General features: G+C 43.1%; 1 protein-coding gene across 2 annotated transcripts in view; it reads left to right on the plus strand.

Annotated features, from left to right (window-relative positions):
• The window catches only part of RPS6KA2 (ribosomal protein S6 kinase A2), a 177,820-nt gene extending 175,767 nt beyond the window's left edge, over positions 1-2,053 (plus strand). For both annotated transcript variants that reach the window (XM_054196928.1, XM_054196929.1), the window contains exon 21: positions 208-2,053. In XM_054196928.1, the coding sequence (XP_054052903.1) occupies positions 208-333 (126 nt within the window). In that variant the 3' untranslated portion in view covers positions 334-2,053. The remainder of the gene's footprint in view (positions 1-207) is intronic.
• The last annotated feature ends 16,982 nt before the right edge of the window (positions 2,054-19,035 follow it).

The following is a 19,035-nucleotide window of genomic DNA, read 5'->3' on the forward strand; positions in this document are numbered from 1 at the left end:
CGCTTTCGGTCAGGGGTCTAGCTGTCTGCCAGCCTAAACATTATCATTTCATGGAAATCATCCATGCACATCCATTTTTTCAGGGGACTGAATAGGGAAAGGGAGGGAAAAAGTACCAAAGAACTGAATTTCACCCCGTGATTTTGTCTTCCTGAGGAAAAAAAAAAAAACAAACACAACACTCTCTTGTCTTTCTCTATTTTACAGGGTGCAATGGCAGCCACTTACTTTGCTTTAAACCGAGCACCTCAGGCACCAAGGCTGGAGCCTGTATTGTCCTCCAATCTGGCTCAGCGGAGGGGCATGAAAAGACTTACCTCTACCAGGTTGTAGCAGTACCCCCAAAAGGCCTCTTTGAAAACCCACAGTTTATTATTTGAGAGATTCATCTTTACTTGGCTAGCAGAACTATTTTGGACAACCTGCACATGAAATCGCCAGAACTAGCAGAAGCCCAGTGTAAGGCAAAGTTCTCCTTTGCTCCATCATTTCTTTTACATTCCAGCCAGGGTCCCGAGTTCAATAAGTTCACAAAGATGTGCCAATTTTGCCACTAGCTCTGTTTCCTTACTGAGATAAAGCCAAATAAAGTAGATGTGCTCCATCCTTCCCACCCTAGGAAATACTGGTTTTGAGTCCTTAAGATGTTCCATGGGAAGACTGTTTTCATTTTATTTCTCAAGAAAAGCACTTTTTGCTATGAAGAACGCAATCAGGTTTGAATGTTTTCAGCTGTTCCAGCATGCGTCATGATGAAGTGGCTCAGCTGGTCACCAGTAGACATCTACTGATCTCCACTCACCACAGGAAGAGTGAAGGCTGCAGAGACACGTGAATAATAACCTTACTTGAAATAAGTGCTATACAGCATGAAGGAGAGAGAGCTGTTGGTGATGGAAATACCTTCTGATTTCAAGAAATCTTTTGCACTTTGCCCCTGCCCTCTCTGGAACGAAGTCAGCACCTCTTGAGGAGCGCATGCCACCAGCCCTGACTTACTCAGAGGTCTCAGAGAGCAGAAAACCTCTGAGAAACTCACTCCTCGGAGGAAATTATTGGGTCTTACAAGACTGTGGGAAAGCATTCACATATAACAGTGTGAGTAGGAGCCTGTGGATCAGGGGAAAAAAAGGCGTCTGGTCTTGGCCACCAAGCAGGACGTCTGGGAGGACTTGGTGAGGGGGCTGGGGAACCGAGCAGAGGCAGGGAACAGTGCAAGTGACTTTGAGGACAGTAGGCGAAAAGACCCATGGCAGCGTGGTGGGGAGTACTGCCAAAGGGAACTAGCATGCACGTGCTTAGAGGGTGAACTGGGACCCCTTTAAAAGCGAGGGACAGTCCCTCTCCAGCAGCTGGTGCAGAAAAGGGGGGTGGGCATTGGGCGGCTGAGGGGCCGGGTGGGTTGTGCAGCCGTCCTCCCATGCCATCGTGGAGTCTGCTCACGGCGCCTGCTCACGGAGGCCGGCTCTGGTGGGCCAGAGTGCCACCCTGGAGCAAGCGATGTCATTTCCAGTTGTTGCTCCCTGCCCTTCCCTGGCTGCTCACCCGAATCCGCCCCCGTCACCCAACGTTTCATGTCCCTGCCTGGCTGTTCTGCTCTAGCAGAGCTAAACTCCCTGTGCCGTGTGTGTGCGGAGAGTACCTGCTTCTGAAGAGTCCAGCTAACTCTGTTACAAGCTTTAATAATAATAATAAATTATGAGGAGAAATGGGAGGATGCTCTGCTTTTATATTTATATAAATATGTACATGTGTATTTATATACATATAAAACAAAAGTTCTGTACCCTAATACCTGGTTTTTCTAGGTTCAGGGAAAGAAAACTTTGTTGAAATGGTCTCAGCAAAATGGACCTTTTTTTTCATTCCCTGATTTCAAAGAAAATGCGCAAGCTTTGTGGTGCCGGATGTGAACTATTTTTTTATTCTTTCTCTTACCCGTCTTGGCTTATGGTGGTCACAAGCTGACCAGGATTCTTCTTTGTACTGCTTTTGTTAATTTTTGTTTTCCGAGTAAATTTTGTCACCTCAGATGCTTTGTGGGAAAAGCTAATGTGTTATGTTGCCTTTTTTTCTGTCATGATGGGAAAAAAAAGAAAAATGTGAACATGGAGCTTCATATGCTGGAGATGCTAATTTTTCCATGCTGGGCGGTATGTGCATCTCGATGCTGAACTGGAATTACCAGATCACTGCCTCAGTGTCCAAGGGAAGGAGTTGCATTTGCTACAGCAATATGCTTCCTAAAACTAGCTCTGTTCCAATGTTGACTGAAATTTGTTTGTTTGCATTAGTCTATTTTTAAATTTAAATTTATTCTTAATAATTTAAACCGATATTATATTTAATGTTCAGGTTTATGTGCTGTGCACAGAGGTCTGCTGCAAAGCGGCTCTCCTTGAAGCCCATCTCTTTTCTAGAATAAACGATGCTGTGAAACCTCACACCGTGGCTGAATCAGCTTGGACTGATGTGTGCAAACACGTGCAGGTGTGTGTCTATGGTTATATACACAGCAGCCCTCATTCTCTCCTCCAGCTAAGCTGGGCTCACTGACAGCTTTTTGCAGCCTTTACACTTTTCCTCTTGCTAGAAGTTAAGTCACGTATATTTCTGCGAGCAGCACCCTGCGAGGTGAGTCCACAGGCAGGAAAAATCCTGGCTGATGCAGAAACGCTTGGGCCTGGCCTTGTTTCCCTCTAAGTGACTTCTATCCTGGAAGAAGGCAAGGTGGGCACAAGGATGCTAAGGGCAACCTGGAGGGAGGGATGGATTTTCTGGGGTCCCAGATGGTTTGTGCTGTTTCAACAAAATATATTTTTAATGGTCGGTGTAATTGTATTGTATATGGGCAGAAAGACTGTTGTAAATATTATGTAGAGTTTTTGTCTCCCCCTGAGATTTCCTGGTCATCTTCCGTTCCTTCAGTTTGCTTTCTCTTCACAGCCATTGGAAACAGTCTAATTCCCTCTTGATATACTCAGTCTTAATTCTTTGAGCATTTTTTTTCAATGAATATTATTGTAGGCCAAGCTTACAGGATGTTGCTCTTCCTGAATTTAATGGTTTGAATCTCTTCCTTGATTTAGCTCTTTCTAACCCACCAGCCATCACCCTATTAACTGTACAAGGTTTGGGCCACATACAGAATGATACATGTTGATGCTCGTTAATTACTCTATAAGCCTATAAATTACATATAATGGGGTTTGCTTACTAAGATTTTGTTGCCAGCACATCCAGATGTATGCACATGTGTGTGTGTACATATAAACACATACACACAAAAAAAGTGCTGTCCCAGCTTGTCCAAATGAGGATAGAAGTGTAGTCAGGGCTTGAGGTGATACTCTGATGAGGTTTGTCTGTGGTGTTCCTGAAAATTAGTCATTGAAAATGGTAGTGGTTAGTCTGGGTGTGGATAGGCAGCTGTGGAAAAAGCTGTCCTGTCCAGCCTCCCCTCTGTCCCAGCTGTGCATCCCCGTGCACCCCCAGGGCAGATCAGCCCCCCTTCCTCAGGCTTGCCACGGGATGTGCTCTTCTGAGGTTTTTCTGACCTGTTTCAGTCAGGATCCCAGTTAAACCATTTTCACCGTCAATCTTGCCTCCATCAACAATCCTAGGGACGATCACTCCTGGCAGAGGGGGAGGAACACACCATTGGCACTTATTATTTCAGACTGGTAGCACCTCCTGCTTCCCTTGGATTCCCTTGGATCCAGGCAAAGATGTATGGCCATGGCCTAATTACTGCTATGGCTGCTTTTATACCAGGGTCGCTTTTCCAGGCTCCTTGCTATAGCTCAGCAATAAACATTTATTCTTTCTAGAAGAAAACTTAACTGAAAAAGGCTTAGCCTCTCTCTTTCTCCCTCTTGCCCTCTCTTTTTAATCTTAAAGGACTTTTACTAAATGTTATGTTTAACTCCTGAAAGTCAAAAAATCACTTTGAATTAGATCATACCATCTTGCAGGTTATTAGTCCACAAAGTGACCTAGTGCCTTAGGCTATTACCAGTTACATTTCTGAACCGTCAAGATACGCAAAGCAATGACCATCCAAGGCATGCTAAAGTGCATCTGTCACAGACATAGTCAGCTTATCTGGAGAGCCGCTTCAAAAGCTGTTGTTCAGCTCAGTAGAGGGGTGTCTGTCCAACAGGGAGGAGGCATCTCCCCACACTTTGCAGAGCTGGATCCTACCTCTGCAGCTCCCTGACTTTGAAGAAGCCAAATGGCCCTGATGAAGATCATGGGAAGATCCAGTTCCTATGCAGCACCACAGCTTGTGTATATGGCAAAGGTGTGGGAGATGCTGCTCAGAGGGAGAGCTGACCCCCGCCCCCAGTCCTCCATGAAGTTTTACTTGTTTAAAATCTGTTTAATTTTTTCTAAGCAAGTTTTAACAGCGGATTGAATTTATAAAGCCTGACTTTTTCAGCAAACCACAAGTGGCCTTCACAGATACTTTGTAATCAATCTCTGCATCTGAAAAAAAAATCCCTCTGATAATAGATTCTGGTTTGATTCTCCAGAAAACGGCCTCAGGTACTGGGGATAACCCAGGCACAGAGATCTGGGAGAAGCATGTCTTGTGTGACATGATGTTGTGACATGAACCTTGCGTGTCACACTCTTACAAAGTACAGATCGCGTGTCCCTGTGCTTCATCTAACCCTGGATGTACTGCTGGGACTCTTTTCAGCCAGACTTACGGTTAAATAGGTTTTGGACTGAGTTTGAAAGGGACAATAAATCTGTTGGCTTACAGGGTACATCAGATTCTGTTAGAAATCAGTACACAGATCTTTAAGGGACAGGCTGGTTTTGCCTGCATAGTGCAGTGCTCACTCTAACAACTTGTACCTGGCTCTGGTACATCCGAATACATCAGAACTTTGATTGAGTATTGCCGTTGCTGTGCGTCTATAATATGAATTATGCCAGGGCTTGGATCATCCCCTAAACCATGAGTGCCACAAGGGTTTCTTTTGCCACCAGTCCACAGAACTTATGCCAGCATATGCAAGTGCTGATGCTAAAAACAGGCAGGCAGTCACTTTCTCTTGACCTCAGCTGCTCATTTGTCTTTTCACACCTCCCTTATCCAGGTCATCACGGAGCAAAGCAAATGTTTGTGCGTCAGAACAAGTGGCTGGGGATAGCAGGAAGGCAACAGTGTCTTTTTTTGCCAGCAGTGCTGTCAACATATTGGTGTGGCTACAACTTCGGTGTCGCCTCTGTCCCTCTGTTTCTGAGTTACACTGAGCTGAGCCCAGGTGTGGCTCAGAGTCAAGTGATAAATGATGGGATGTTTGTACAGCAGCAGGTTATCGGTCCCAAGCGGTGTGCACAGAGGGGGAGGACAAGTCCAGGCTTCTGAAAATTTGCCACAAGTTCATATAAACGCCCTGTAACCAGAGGGTATAGGGCCACAGATAACACGCCATGGGGAAATAATGTTGACTGTGTGTATTTTTGCCACCATCGACTTTATAAAGAGGATAGAAAAAATCCTGGGTTTGTTTTTAAATCACCTATTTTTACAGAGGAAATTCCTGATTTCGTAGAGTGCTACGGTCTTGTAGATGCCTAGTAGGAGTAAGGCAGATAAGCATGGAAGATAAAGTAGATCACTATAGCAGAAAGGAGACAGCTTTCACTGGAAAATTGTTTTAATTCAGGTGTTTTGAAGCTGTATCTTAGTTGTGTGTATTTAGCAAGTATTTAGAAGCAAAGTTCTCTTGTTGAACATCTGCAGATAGTGCCCTTAAATAAGAGCCAAGAGAGCTAGCTCCAGGGTGATATGTCTGAATCCTAACAGTTAGGCAAGAAGTACAGCTGGGCCAACCACCTCAGATATTTCTTAGATTAAAATAAAAAGGCCTAAAATAACATGTTTTAATACAGTTCATAACAAAGGAAAACGTGCAAGCCCATTTTCTTTTCCTCATTTGATGTATGCATCAAAATCCCATAGAAGTGTGGATTACCTTCTAGCTGACCGTGCTTCTAAAACCCTGTATTGCCCCAAGATATTGCAGCTAAGCTGCTTCTGGTCCCTCAGTTACTGTGTGAACACAGTCCCCCACTCCCCCCTCCATGTCTGCCCACAACAGGCACAAGCAACAATTGTGCATCCTCTTGTATTCTGAAAGTTAGTAAAAATGTGAGTGTTTAAACTCAGAAGATAAAGTTAAATGTAAGGTTCTCAGTGTGTATAGAACTAAATTTCTGAGTATTTATATGAAGGGTGAGCAGAAGTCTGTGCAGAACAAGAATACTACAGAGCAAATAAAGCCACAGTAGTTCTTAGAGCCAAATTTTAGCTAAAATCTATAAGTTTTGTGAGTCTAGAGCTTGCATTTCCATGTGCAAGCGGGTGACAACACACACACGTCAGCCAGCTAAGCAGGCATCTGATCGTGCATGTCAGTACAGGCTTGCACATGGAAATGTTTTGTAGCCGAGTTTAGAGTCTAAAATTAACAGTTTGGCCCTTTGCATCACCCCGTATTGTGTAAACCATGATGGTCAGTGTTGAACATTACAACCGCTACTTGCTTTGCTGATGTAGTTATAGAGTCAATTTGTGCTCCATCCTGTCTCCTAAATGGATGTGATGATGGTCATAGTTTTCAGAAATGCCGTAGCCTGAAAGGCAAATGAGGAAAATATAAATCCTCTTCGATAAAGGAGAATTTTGAAAGGAGAGGCTGGAAATAAGCATTTTGAAGTGCAGAAAATGAAAACCAGTTGCTTAAAGGTTGTTTCTGATTTGTGACTCAGAGCCAAATCTTGCCTCCCTCACTCTTGTTGTGTCAGTTCCTTAATCTGTATGCACCTTCCGTGAAATTAGGGGGACAGCTCAGAGCAGGGTCCTCTTTCCTGTCGCAGTGGTGGAGTTTGGCCATTAAATGATGATGTGTCCAAGGGGCTTATTTGGGTAGTATTCAGTGAATTTGACAAAATATGAAACATGATATAGCACTTTGTTTACAGGCTCCATATTCATGTTTACAAATTATGATTTCTGAGGCTCACGCTTTTTACGTTTCCTGTATGAAAAGGGCAGCCGGTGTACAGATATTTATTATGTTTACCAGCGTTTCTGAATAGATTTTTTTTATAGTACATGGTTTTATGAAGTGTAATATTTTTATAGCAGAATTATGATCTTTGGACTTTCTATATTGTTACCTACAAATGTTTGCAAATAAGCTCTTTGCTCCCTTTTTTCTGTGCACTGTGTCCAGTGTTGCTGCTGCTACTGTTGCTGGCCTCAGCTGCTGCTGCCCCGCCATGACGTGGGCTGACGGTATTGTGAAACTGTGCAAACTAACTTCAAAGAGCTGTGATTGTGCTGAAGGGGCTGGCTGCGTGCTAGGTCCCTCATGGCAGGAGGGATGGGGAGCTGTACTCTACCAGGGCAAGAGTTTACTGTGGATGGCCCCGAGGAGAAACCTCAGTGCTCACCTTTGTCTGTACTCCGCCAGTTTGGCTTGGCATGCCCATCCTTTCCTTTCTTTATAAAGAAATAAAAAAGAAAAAAAAGGATCCTGCTTGTTTTTGCATAATTCCTTTCCAGTCCCCAAGCACTGACCATGTTTGAAATGGCACGTATTGGTCACAGTAAAAGCACAGTTACCTTTTCAAATTACACCTGGAGCTGTTTGCCTCTGTGCAACCTGAAGACTCAAACCTCCACTTTGGGAAGCAACAAGTATGGCCTTAACCCCTCATCAGTCAGACAGCTCACCCACCAGACAAATTTAGGATTTCACTGCCAGGCAAATGAGTGCTTTCACACAAGCTGCCTGGCATGCATTTCCCTTGCCCCTTAGAGATCTTCCAAGGTATGCTTCTGGAAACTGCTGGCTGCTGGCGAGCAGCCTGCCTAGCCTTTTTTGCTTGCTGAACTTAGTAGTGACCACAAAAGCAAAATCAACCTCTCCTACTTTGAGGGATTGGTTCTGATTCCCTGGCGTTGCCACGTCTGAGCTTGTGCACCATTATACTGGCGTTCATGTCTGTGGATTTCCATCAGCCTCAGCAGCATCGCAGAGGTGGCAAATCTGGCTCAGGCTCCCCACAGGAACAGCATGTGGTACCAGATATGGAGAAACTGCATGTGATTCAGGTCCAAGCAAGCATAACTGAGCAAACTTGGACTTCAAATATGTTAGTCATAGGATTTCGGCTCTGACCATAGGTAGTCTCATGCCTCTGTTCTCCCGCCAGCTGCTTCTCTCCTCCCACTTCTGTCCTTCCTTTCTTTCTCTGTCCTCATGGTCCTTCTTCACTAGGACACACATATAGAATCATAGAATCATAGAATTGCTGAGGTTGGAAGGGACCTTTAAGATCATCGAGTCCAACCTTTAGCCTGCCCTGACAAAAGCCACTTCTAAACCATGTCCCTAAGTGCCCCATCTACCCTTTTTTTAAACACCTCCAGGGATGGTGAATCCACCACCTCCCTGGGCAGCCTATTCCAATGTTTAATAACCCTTTCAGTGAAAAAATGTTTCCTAAATATGCCCCTCCCCATCCTCTTCCTCTGCACCCTACCTGAATTATTCCTTCTTTCCCTTACCAAGCTTCTGTCCCACAGGTCCATCTTGTGGTTTTTATAGCCTCTTCTGGGAGGCAGGCCAATGCTTCCTGTATACCTGTCTTTATAGGCCCAATGGTTAAAAAAGGAGGCTTTTCTGGAGAACCTTAATCATATACAAGAACATCCAAATGGGAAAACTGAGAGGGGCAAAAAAACAACTGGGATTTCTCTTCCCTCTCCTCTTCTAATTCCTCCTTTAACACGACCATGCTCAGGAATGAGACAAGTTCAGCCGCTGCTGGACATACATAACTTTGCAGAGGACCTGGTTAGAGGAAGCCCTGTGGCACACCAGGCCCTGGGCAGGTAGATGCAAGTCCTTCACTCCAACCCCAGAAAGCAAATAAATGAGATGTCTAAGAAGAAGTCTTTCCAGAGTATGCTCAAGTGCCAGGTACAAGACATAGCCCTTTTAGGAAATCTGGATCAGCAGCCATCTTAAATCTCTGCGTTTACTGATAAGTAGCCATGTTTTTTTCCCCTGATTAACACATTTGTTTAAAAAAAAAAAAGTTGCAAATGACTCCCCTCCCCCTTGTAATTCTGCTCTTTAGTCAACATTCATTTCCTTTTTATGTCTTGCTCCTGCTCTACACCATTCCAGTTCACCTTCAGCTGCTTTGTAACCCACTAGTTGTGTACCATGAGAACTGTCATGAAACTCAGAAAGTCTTATTATATGCCTGAATAGTGTCTTGTTCAAGGGCAGCATAACTGCTGGCCAAGCACCTCAGGCACTACAGCAAGGCAAACAATAGGCAGTAACAATAATGGCTAATGTCTGAAGATCACAAGAAGCAGAGATTTTGCATTAAAAGTTATGAAGAAGAGCTAAAGACAAGGATTTTAGGCTACGCCACAGGTTAAGGTTAACCACAGATAACTTGGCAGTGCACTAGCTGCTAAAGATGCCATACTCCCACTGTCTGGTCGCAAGATGGAAGACGGGGATCTCTGTCCATTCATCCAGAGGGACTGGAGAGCTATTGTGGTGCTCTCGCTGTTTTCTAAACACCAAAGCTGGCCTGAGCTCAATTCCATTCTTTGTTGAGGAAATTAGTTTATAAAAAGGCTGGTGAGTCACAGTTTGTGGTGAGGCTGAGTTGCTTTTTTGGCTTGGCACACTCCTGCCTAATTGATTCTTCCGGTCCTTCAGGTTCTGCAGTCATTGCTAGAAATAGCCACGGTCACAAAGCCTCACGCATTCCCTACTGTAGAAAGCAGGCTTCCATTTTAATGCTAGTCTCCTTGCTAAGACATGCAAGCGAAGTCAGTGATTTCCAGTGCGTTTACCCAGACTTTCCAATTGTCATATTATTGTCTGGGCTCTTCTCTCTATTGCAAACTCTGTTATAATCAGTTACTTGCTTTACTTATCCATTCAGGCTAGCTGCTTCTCCGACAGGATAGTCAGTGTGAAACACAAAGGTCTGTTTTACCTTAGCATTTGACTTAGACAAGTGGGTGGATTTCAGATATGAATCTCCACTAACTGCTACTATCCACAGTGACCTCAACGGCGGTGAGATGATCCCCTAACGTCAGTAAACATGTCCCTGTGAAGTCAGAACCAGCGTACCGAGAAAATAACGTTATTGAATTTAAGCATATGAGACTCTTCTTAGAGGCGTAAATTTATTTCACCTGTTGGTACTAAAGCAATTTAGCCTTTAGGAACATTAGCTGTTACAACGGAGCCTTAAACACAGAGAACAGAAACAACCTGCATTTCACTTCAGAGAATTTATATGAATGACCCATCAGCTTTTAAACACTCTTGACAGTGCTGATCTTTTGCTATTTGGACTTCTGGTCTCACTTCAACCATCAGTCTGCTGCCATCTGTTACACTCTGAGTGGAGCTGCACATCAACTAAAGGGCTGTGGTCTTTGTATTGGGTCTGTGGACTAATACACGCAGGTAAAAACTCTGTCCAGGAATGAATAACATGATCCTTGATGTGTGCTTAGATGGGCAGGAATAAAGTGGAATACACAGCTGAGATGTATGCATGCTTTTGGCCCAGCCAAAAAAAGTGCACGTTCAGCTGAGCAAAGGTGAGGAGTATTTATTCTGCAATTCGAGTGCAAATTTGGTATTACTCTCTCAAGCCCAGGAATTACAGTAACCTTCTGTGAAGCTCATGTCAGATATCTAACATACACATTCACACAACTTGCACAATCCCCAGTTCCAGGAAGTCTCCAAGTGCTTCTGCCATCAGATAGTCTAAGAGGAAAAAGACAGTGCTGGCATTTGAACCAGGGTGAATTGTATATTAGTACCTCCACCAACCCATGCAGAAATCGTTGGTCTTACACTAACATGACCTTTAAAATCGGTGTGGTTTTATGCCGTTTATAGCAATTCAAGTTAAGAATACCTCCACCGTGAGGCAGTCAGCTAAAAACTCAGTCTGGAACAGGCTGTGTGGCTCCCTCAGTCACAGAAACTTTCTTCCAGATTATGCTTCATTTCAAGCAGGATGCCTAACTGGGGAAGATCCATTGCCATTGGCCATATTGTATGCTTAAATGCCAGTGCTTCAGTCACCTCAAACCTTTCAGTCAATATCATTAATAGGCACTTGATGCTCTTAAAAATTGATCTATAAGAATTACGACAAAAACCTCACTAATGTAACTAGAAGATTCATCCCTGGCTTCTAAAGTAAACTGGAAGAAGAGACCAGGCATTATATGTTAAAGGTAAGAAAATGCCATGCAAAACCCATCATTCAGGCCTCAAGTGCCATTTTTAAAATGCACTAACTAACATCACTGTCTATATTTAAAGGGTTCAGAGTTCAGATGCAGGGAAAAACACAAAATGCCTGCCATGGAGGTGATTAAAGACCTCCTGTTCAGCTCAGCCTGGAGATGGCTGAGAAACAATTTGATTATTGCCTACAAGAATCTTCACAGGGATAAAAATTCCACATTCTGGAAGCACAGAGTGCCAGACCAGAGCACAAAACCAGGCACACGTCTGGGTGCAAAATCCACAGTGCTGCAGAATGGAAATAAGGTAACTGTAGTTTTAAAAGTGAGGCTGGCTATTCATTGGAACAAAAACATCGAAGGAGAAAAGGCGTTTGCCGTTCCTCTCAGTGGCTTTCAGTAGGCATGCCTTAGCAGGCAAAAGGTTAGTACAGAAGCAAGTGGATGACGTCAGTAGTCTGTAGTAATCTGGAAATCAATTTAAATGCTGTGATGGTCTCTTTTGGCCTCAAATATGATATGCATTCATATCACACTACCACAAGTAGTCAGAACCAAGTGAACAGGATTGATGGATGAACTCCAAAGCCTAATTCAAACATTCTTAGGCCACAAACAACTGTAATAATCAACTTTGTTTAAATCTGTATCTCTACTGTGGTACATGTGGAGAATCTTTGCTGTCTTTGACAATATAGAATATCCCTCTGAACTTTTGTGATATTTATGACTATCTATAATGTTAATTTAGAACACACTGTTTCACACCATTGGTGCAATATGGTTAAAACCTGTAGCAAGACTGGGTAAATGGTATTCCTCCAAAAAAGTAAAAAACTCACTGCCTAAAAACCAAAATAAGTTACAATAGCACTAGTAGTGCACTAATCCTGTGAACCACAGGAGGGCCTTAAACAACTAGATGTCAAACATGAGTGAAACCTTCTAGTACAAAGAGGTAAAAGCGGCTTTAATCTTGAATAAGGTCTCCAATTAGAATTAAGGTGTTTAAAAGTGAGTGAAAATTAGACCACAAAACCTTGAATTCTAAATTTCCAAGGCCTGGAGACGAGTGATAACTTGCGAAATAACTGACTTCATGCAGATTTTGCACATCCATACGATATCCCCCAAAGCAAAAAGATAGAGAAGCTGCAAGATACTAATCACAGTATCCTGGGTATTTTTTAAAAAAAAGAGAGGGAAGAAAGGAATAATCAATAACAAATGCAGCTGCTCATATTAATGCATAGTGACAGTGAAAGATGGAGCTTCTGCAGGGAAAACACCACTCCATCCCATCTACGCACAAAGCTTCCAGATTGTAAATGTCAGCAATTTCCTTAAGAATTATTTTTGGTAAATCCTAAAAAATCGTAACCGGTCCTAAATACTAAAGATGACATCTAGCAAGAGTTGTTCCACCTCTGTGACAAACACTGCTGCAGCAGTCTCCCTGCAGTGTGACATGGCAGATTTGTGCAGAGCAGCCTCTCAGCATGGATGTGCTGCAGAGCCACCCCCATCGGGGTGTCCCACTGTGGGGTGAGAGTCTCTCTTTGTAGCCCAAAGAGCCTTAAATAGCCTACACAGTTGGAAGCTTGTGTCAGGCTCCTGTGAGGTGGAATGTGTGGTTTTGACCATCACCAGCCTGAAGAAGGAGCTGGTGTTCCCTGCACCACAGAGGAGAAGGATCTGCTGTCAGCAGGTTGTAAAAACCTACCGCTGTGCAGCCTTCAGGAGGGACACTGAGCAGAAAGAAGCACTGAAGTCACAGGGTGGTGTCATGATAAGGGCATTCCTCTGCTCCAGATTTCCTCTTGGTTAGCTTTTGTTGAGCTGCCTGCTCAGCGTGAAGGGTTTGGCTCCTGCTCTAGCAGGGCCAACCCTCCCTTCCCCACACTGTGAAGCCAGGCGTGCAGGGCAGATGGCAATCTGTTCCAGGTGCCAAGGATCAGTATCTAGGTATTGCATGGCTTTTGCATGTAGGCTCTCGTATTTAATTTATAAGGCGCTCAGTGTAAAAAACAAAATATCTCTTTATAGTCCTTGTGAACTGAAGCTGTAACATCACCACCTAATATTAATGTTTACTGGAAAGATCAATACCCATACAAAAGATGGCCTCATGTCTGTGGGGCACAAGACTTAATATCTTTCTGATAAGAAAAGGACTCATCTCACTTTTGCATGTGCACCTTGGTGTATGTGTCTATTTTTTTAAAAGTATACACACTTGAATCAGTACTTTTTTTGTGTTAGACCTCATATAAATCTAAATGATTCCCTGATGAGTCCTGAATGGCCTTGCAGAAGTCCACCAGGACCTATTGTTTATTTCACTTTGATCCCAGTAGCTTTGGAAAGGACTTTGGCATGTTTATCTTCAAGTTACTCATCTTGCATGCCCACGGTTTGTTTATCCACTGTAGTCTACTGAAATTTCCCCCCCTTTTTTTAGCCTGTTAAAGAAATAGGCCAAAGGTGATTTCAGGGTCTCTATCTGGATATGCATCACCAATTCAATAAAACACAACCTTTGGCTTCCTCTAGTAAGTTAGCAGCATCCTGCTTTTTTTCCTAAATCAAGCCTACGAATATTTATGTTCAAGGTTTTCCAATGGCAGTAGTTGGGGTACTTGTTCTTTAGCGGGGGAAGGGCTGGAAGAGGAGAGAAGCACAGAATTGTACTCTTCTAACAGGAATGATCCCCCACTCCTGGCCATCCTCCAGCCTCACGTGGATTATTTAGGCAGAGGAAAACCAAGGCACCGGAAAACAGCATATTTAAATATGGTAAGTGAATTTATTAGTAGTGTAACATACTGGGAGCCTATATTTTTATCATGTTCTACTAAATTTATATTTATTCAGCTCAGTAAAGACCCATGAGTCCTGAGGAAAGGATTACATAGCCTAAATGACTGTCATTAATTAACAGTGTGTCTCAACTTTGACCCCTTCACTTTCTGCCACCATCTGCCATCTGTGTGATTTTAGGTTCCTCCTTACAACCTCTGGGACATTTTAATTGGATAAAACACTTTAAGAAGGGCACAGAAAGCTTGGGAGAAAACCCGTGACTAGCTCTCCTCATGAAATACAAGTGTTTTCAGCAGACACTTTGCAAGGCAGTAATGGAGGAAGGAAACCTCCTGGCAACTTTACTTGAGATGTTCATGCCACATCAATACTCCTTCCTCAGAAAAAGGAATTATTTTTTTTTTAACTAGAATAGAAAACTATTTCTGCTTTTTTTTAATCCTGTTGCATTCATCACCAAAGCAGGTTTTCCATAATGAGGAAACCAACTCGGCTTTGCATCCCAGTTCGACGCCTGCTAGGAGGTGCAGCCTGCCAACTGAGCACTACCAGTCCTCCTGCTCTGCTCCTCTGGACATGGTAATTACAGTGATGAAGTGATTTTATGTCATTTCACTGTAAAAGAAGATTTCCCTAACTGAGTGAAGGAGGAGAATTTTGCAAGGTGGTGTTACAAGAAGAGTTCTCTTACCCCAGTTGACCTGATTTAGCAATATAAAGTACAGAGTGCACCTGACTGAACAAGCAGCCCTCATCCCTTCTTTCCCAAACACAAGATAATCATCAACAATTGCTTCAAGGATACCAGCAATGCAGTGGTACGACAGTAGAAACACCAGTTTGGTGCTGCTTCTCACATGGATGTAGGGGAATGATTTTTTAAAAATGACCATTTATTATCACAATTTCTTTACCTAAGAAAAGAGAATTTCCTAAGTTTAAAAAAATATACTGTATAGAAAGGTCCATTTTCAAATAGTAATCACTATACTCTTGTAGCCCAGCACCTGTACCTACATTAGCAAATGGAGGTACATATAACCTGTGCATAAATTCATTAATTGGATTTTTTTCTCCATGTTGTAAAAACTGATTTATTCCAAACAGCCCTAGAAATATAGTTTTATATTTAAAAATAGAATCTAAAATTATCTCATTTGAAGCATTATTAAATAAGTAAACTGTAGAGAAAAAGATCTTAAAACACTTAAAATCAATTCAGTCTTCTTGATGGTAAAAACACAAATGGATACAGCCATCACCACTACACGTATTTCAGCATGAAGTTGGCTTAAGTAATTTCAGCTGCAATTTTGGGTGTCTGTTTTATCATTTGTGACTAATTGAGGACTCAGAGAAGCCTCAACACAGAAAAGATACATCCTGCGGCTGCCCCAAGGCTCAGCTGCACCACACACGAAGTGCTACTTGTGCAGGTTGCATCCTTCATCTGCAGCCATTTGGCTTTTAGGAAAAAAATTCCCAGGAGTAAATGTCCCCTTAAGAATAGCTGTACTGTAAGCTTAAGTAGGGGAAAATACTGTTTTGGGGTGGGTTTTTTGTTTGGTTTGGGTTGATTTTGGTTTTCTCACACACCTTGTCAGGGCTTGAAGCTGGCAGGCAGCCCAGCAGTGGGGTGCTGCTCCCACCTTTGAGCAGTGGCCTGCAGCTCATCCATGCCGCTTCCCGGGCATGGAGAAAAAGCACCTGCACAGCCTCGCTGCAAACCCAGCTGCCACTCCACCAGTGTTGTACTCTGTTTCCCCTTGTCTATAACAACTCTGGACATTATATGCTTTTCACAGCACAGGACTAGCTGTTTTCTATGCGCATATGATATAAAACATGTTGGAGCCAGAGCTTGTATGATTCCTACATATATAGTTTAGAATAACAGGAATAACTATGCTAATAAAAGCTTCAAGTGTTCAGACCCGCCCAACCATAATCCAATCATGACAGACAGGTCTCTTTGCATATAAGGCAGTGAAAAGCAGTGATAATTGCAATAATTTTCTGGAAAGCTCGTCTCCTACACTGACAAAATACTTCCTTTTTTCTTTGTTATAGCTAGCACCCCTTGCTTCAGTTCCCGCTGCACCGATGTTGCTTGGGTTGCCAAAAATGATTGTTAATCCCAGTAGCTGCTAATTTGCCAATATTTATGTCTCAGCAGTCCGATTTTTTTTTCCAGATCCATTTTGTATCTATTTTACTTTTTACTTCTCGACTTTGCTCATTGTAATTCCTCTATCATAATGTTCCTTTGGCCATTAATAGAGGAAGGTCTGTCTTTTTCTTGTGGTTTTATAAGTATTACACCACTGTCTTATTTGCAGGTCCTCAACTGGAAATAAATGTTTTAATTTTGATGCTTGATCCTACTCCAGATCCTACTGAGAACTGCAGATGATGAAATGCCTCTAGCTCCATAATGTAATAATTTATCCAAATTGATCAGGTTTTACAGAAACTTATTAATCTTGCAAATTATATATGCTGATATTGTGCGATAGTGTGCCAGCTGGTCAGTGTGAGAACTGTTACCTGCTAGCTGCTGTATTTTTCAGCACTGAGAAAAGTATTTCTGCATTTTGGAAAATATTTTCTAAAATGAGGTATAGCTCCTTCTAGAGTGATTTAGTTGTTATGCATTTATTTCAGTTTTCTTTAGACTAATACTAAATCCATATTTCTACTAGGATGTCTCTGCAAACGTGTCAGGGCTGACCATGCATTTTACAGATTATTCATTATTTATATAAGGCAGCCTCCTGAGTTAGCATTCTCAAGTGTTCAGTCTACTTAGTTACTGCTGTATGCTCCACACAGAATAAAACTCCTCAAGCATCATGCCAGCACATAGGGATAATGTATCTGTAATCAAAGATGCAAAGATAAATGCAAGTGTCACATCCAGCTGTGCTCCTGCTTGGCTCCATTTGATATTGCAGGCTGATTAAATGTCACAGTCAATGGCTCTACTCAATCTTCTCATCTACCTGCCAGGTGATTTGTGTCCACTTTAATGAACAGGTTCATTACAAGGTCTAAGAAAACTGCCCGAGCAATACATCTTTTCTTCATATTTTTGTGCAACTTCAGAGCTACCACAGCAGGGAAATAATAACTACTTCAGTCCTGAAGTCACAGTTTCTTGAACAGCTTGTCTAATTGTTGTTCCCTTGTCTGTCATGTAACACTCCAAATAATGTTTTCCTGCAATTCCTTTCACAGCTGGGAAAAGGCACCACCATTTTCCCCTGCAGATGTTTGTTAGCAGTTATATCAGATACATCCTTTAGGACTGACTTAATGTATTATGCCAGAAGCACAACTACTGCACAGCACTAGTAGATTGTTCTGCAATGTCCGTACACATTTTTCTTCACTGCTTTTATTGTCAGACAGCTAGCACATTCCTCTCTCCCTGACAGGGACATGCCACCATGCATGTACCTGCAAAGGCATGTCAAGAGGAAGAAAGAGATGCCCTAAAAGGAGAAAAATCGCAGGCCGCTTTACTCAGCAGTTGTATCTGCATCTGTGGAGGTCAAGAAGTGCTGGTTCTTGAGCCACAGTTCTGGGATGAGGAAAACTGGAAGGGTAATACATCCCCTGCAGCTGGGAGGCTGACCCCTGCCACCCTGTCATGGTTTAACTCCAGCTGGCAACCAAGCACCATACAGCCACTCGTTCACTTCCCCCCACAGTGGAATGGGGAAGAGAATCCAAAGGGTAAAAGTGAGAAAACTCATGGGTTGAGATAAAGACAGTTTAACAAGTAAAGCAAAAGCCATGCACGCAAGCAAAGCAAAATAAGGAATTTACTCATTACTTCCCATTGGCAGGCAGGTGTTCAGCCATCTCCAGGAAAGCAGGGCTCCATCGTATGTAACAGTTACTTGGGAAGACAAACGCCACCACTCCAAACATCGCCTCCTTCCTTCTTCTTCCTACAGCTTTATATGCTGAGCATGATGTCACATGGTACGGAATATCCCTTTGGTCAGTTGGGGGCAACTGTCCCTGCTGTGTCTCCTCCCAACTTCTTGTGCACCCCCAGCCCACTCCCTGGTGGGGTGGTGTGACAAGCAGAAAAGGCCTTGACCGCTTAGCAACAACCAAAACCATCAGTGTGCTATCAACATCACTCTCATCTAAAATCCAAAAGGTAGTGCTATACCAGCTGCTAGTAAGAAAGTTAACTCTATTCCAACTGAAACCATGACACACCCCTGCACACAGAAATGGGGAATGTGAGATATAGAGACTCTCTTCTGGGGGAGGTACGTTATTCATTTTCTAAACAGACCCATCATACAACAGCCCACCTCCTCACTGAGGCAACACTCGAGATACTGCAAAAAATTACTAAGGCTCACCCATCCCTGGCTACCTTATGTATGTGTTCTTGTGGGCAAAACCACCAGCGCTAGGTGTGCTAGCATGGAAAATTTGTGGAACCAATGAAAAAGGAGCCAGGGATGCTCTCCTCCATCCCCACAGCTGCAGGCAACAGTTCAGGAGAGCGCAGATGTGTGCTTGCAGCAAGGGACGATGAGCTGCAGACCTGGTATCTACAGAAAGCCCCTCTTATTAGAGAATGTCCCATGTAGAGTAACTGCTGGACAACCCCCGAGTCTATCTGCTAAAAACAAGGAAGGGAATCCAAGCGCACCACTTTGTTGATCTAGTGAGGAAGAGTTTAAAGACAGTCAGTAACAAAAGTCAGTAAGTGAGTTAAAAAAGTAGTGACCTGGCCAAAGGATGAGGGAAAACAAGGAGAATAACTGGTCAGCCTAATAAACGTCAGAGGCATCTCCTCTAAAGAGGTCAGAAGTACAAGGCTAACGAGAAACAAATGAAAGCAA

This window comes from Rissa tridactyla, chromosome 3, assembly GCF_028500815.1.
Source record: "Rissa tridactyla isolate bRisTri1 chromosome 3, bRisTri1.patW.cur.20221130, whole genome shotgun sequence".
NCBI lineage: Eukaryota > Metazoa > Chordata > Aves > Charadriiformes > Laridae > Rissa > Rissa tridactyla.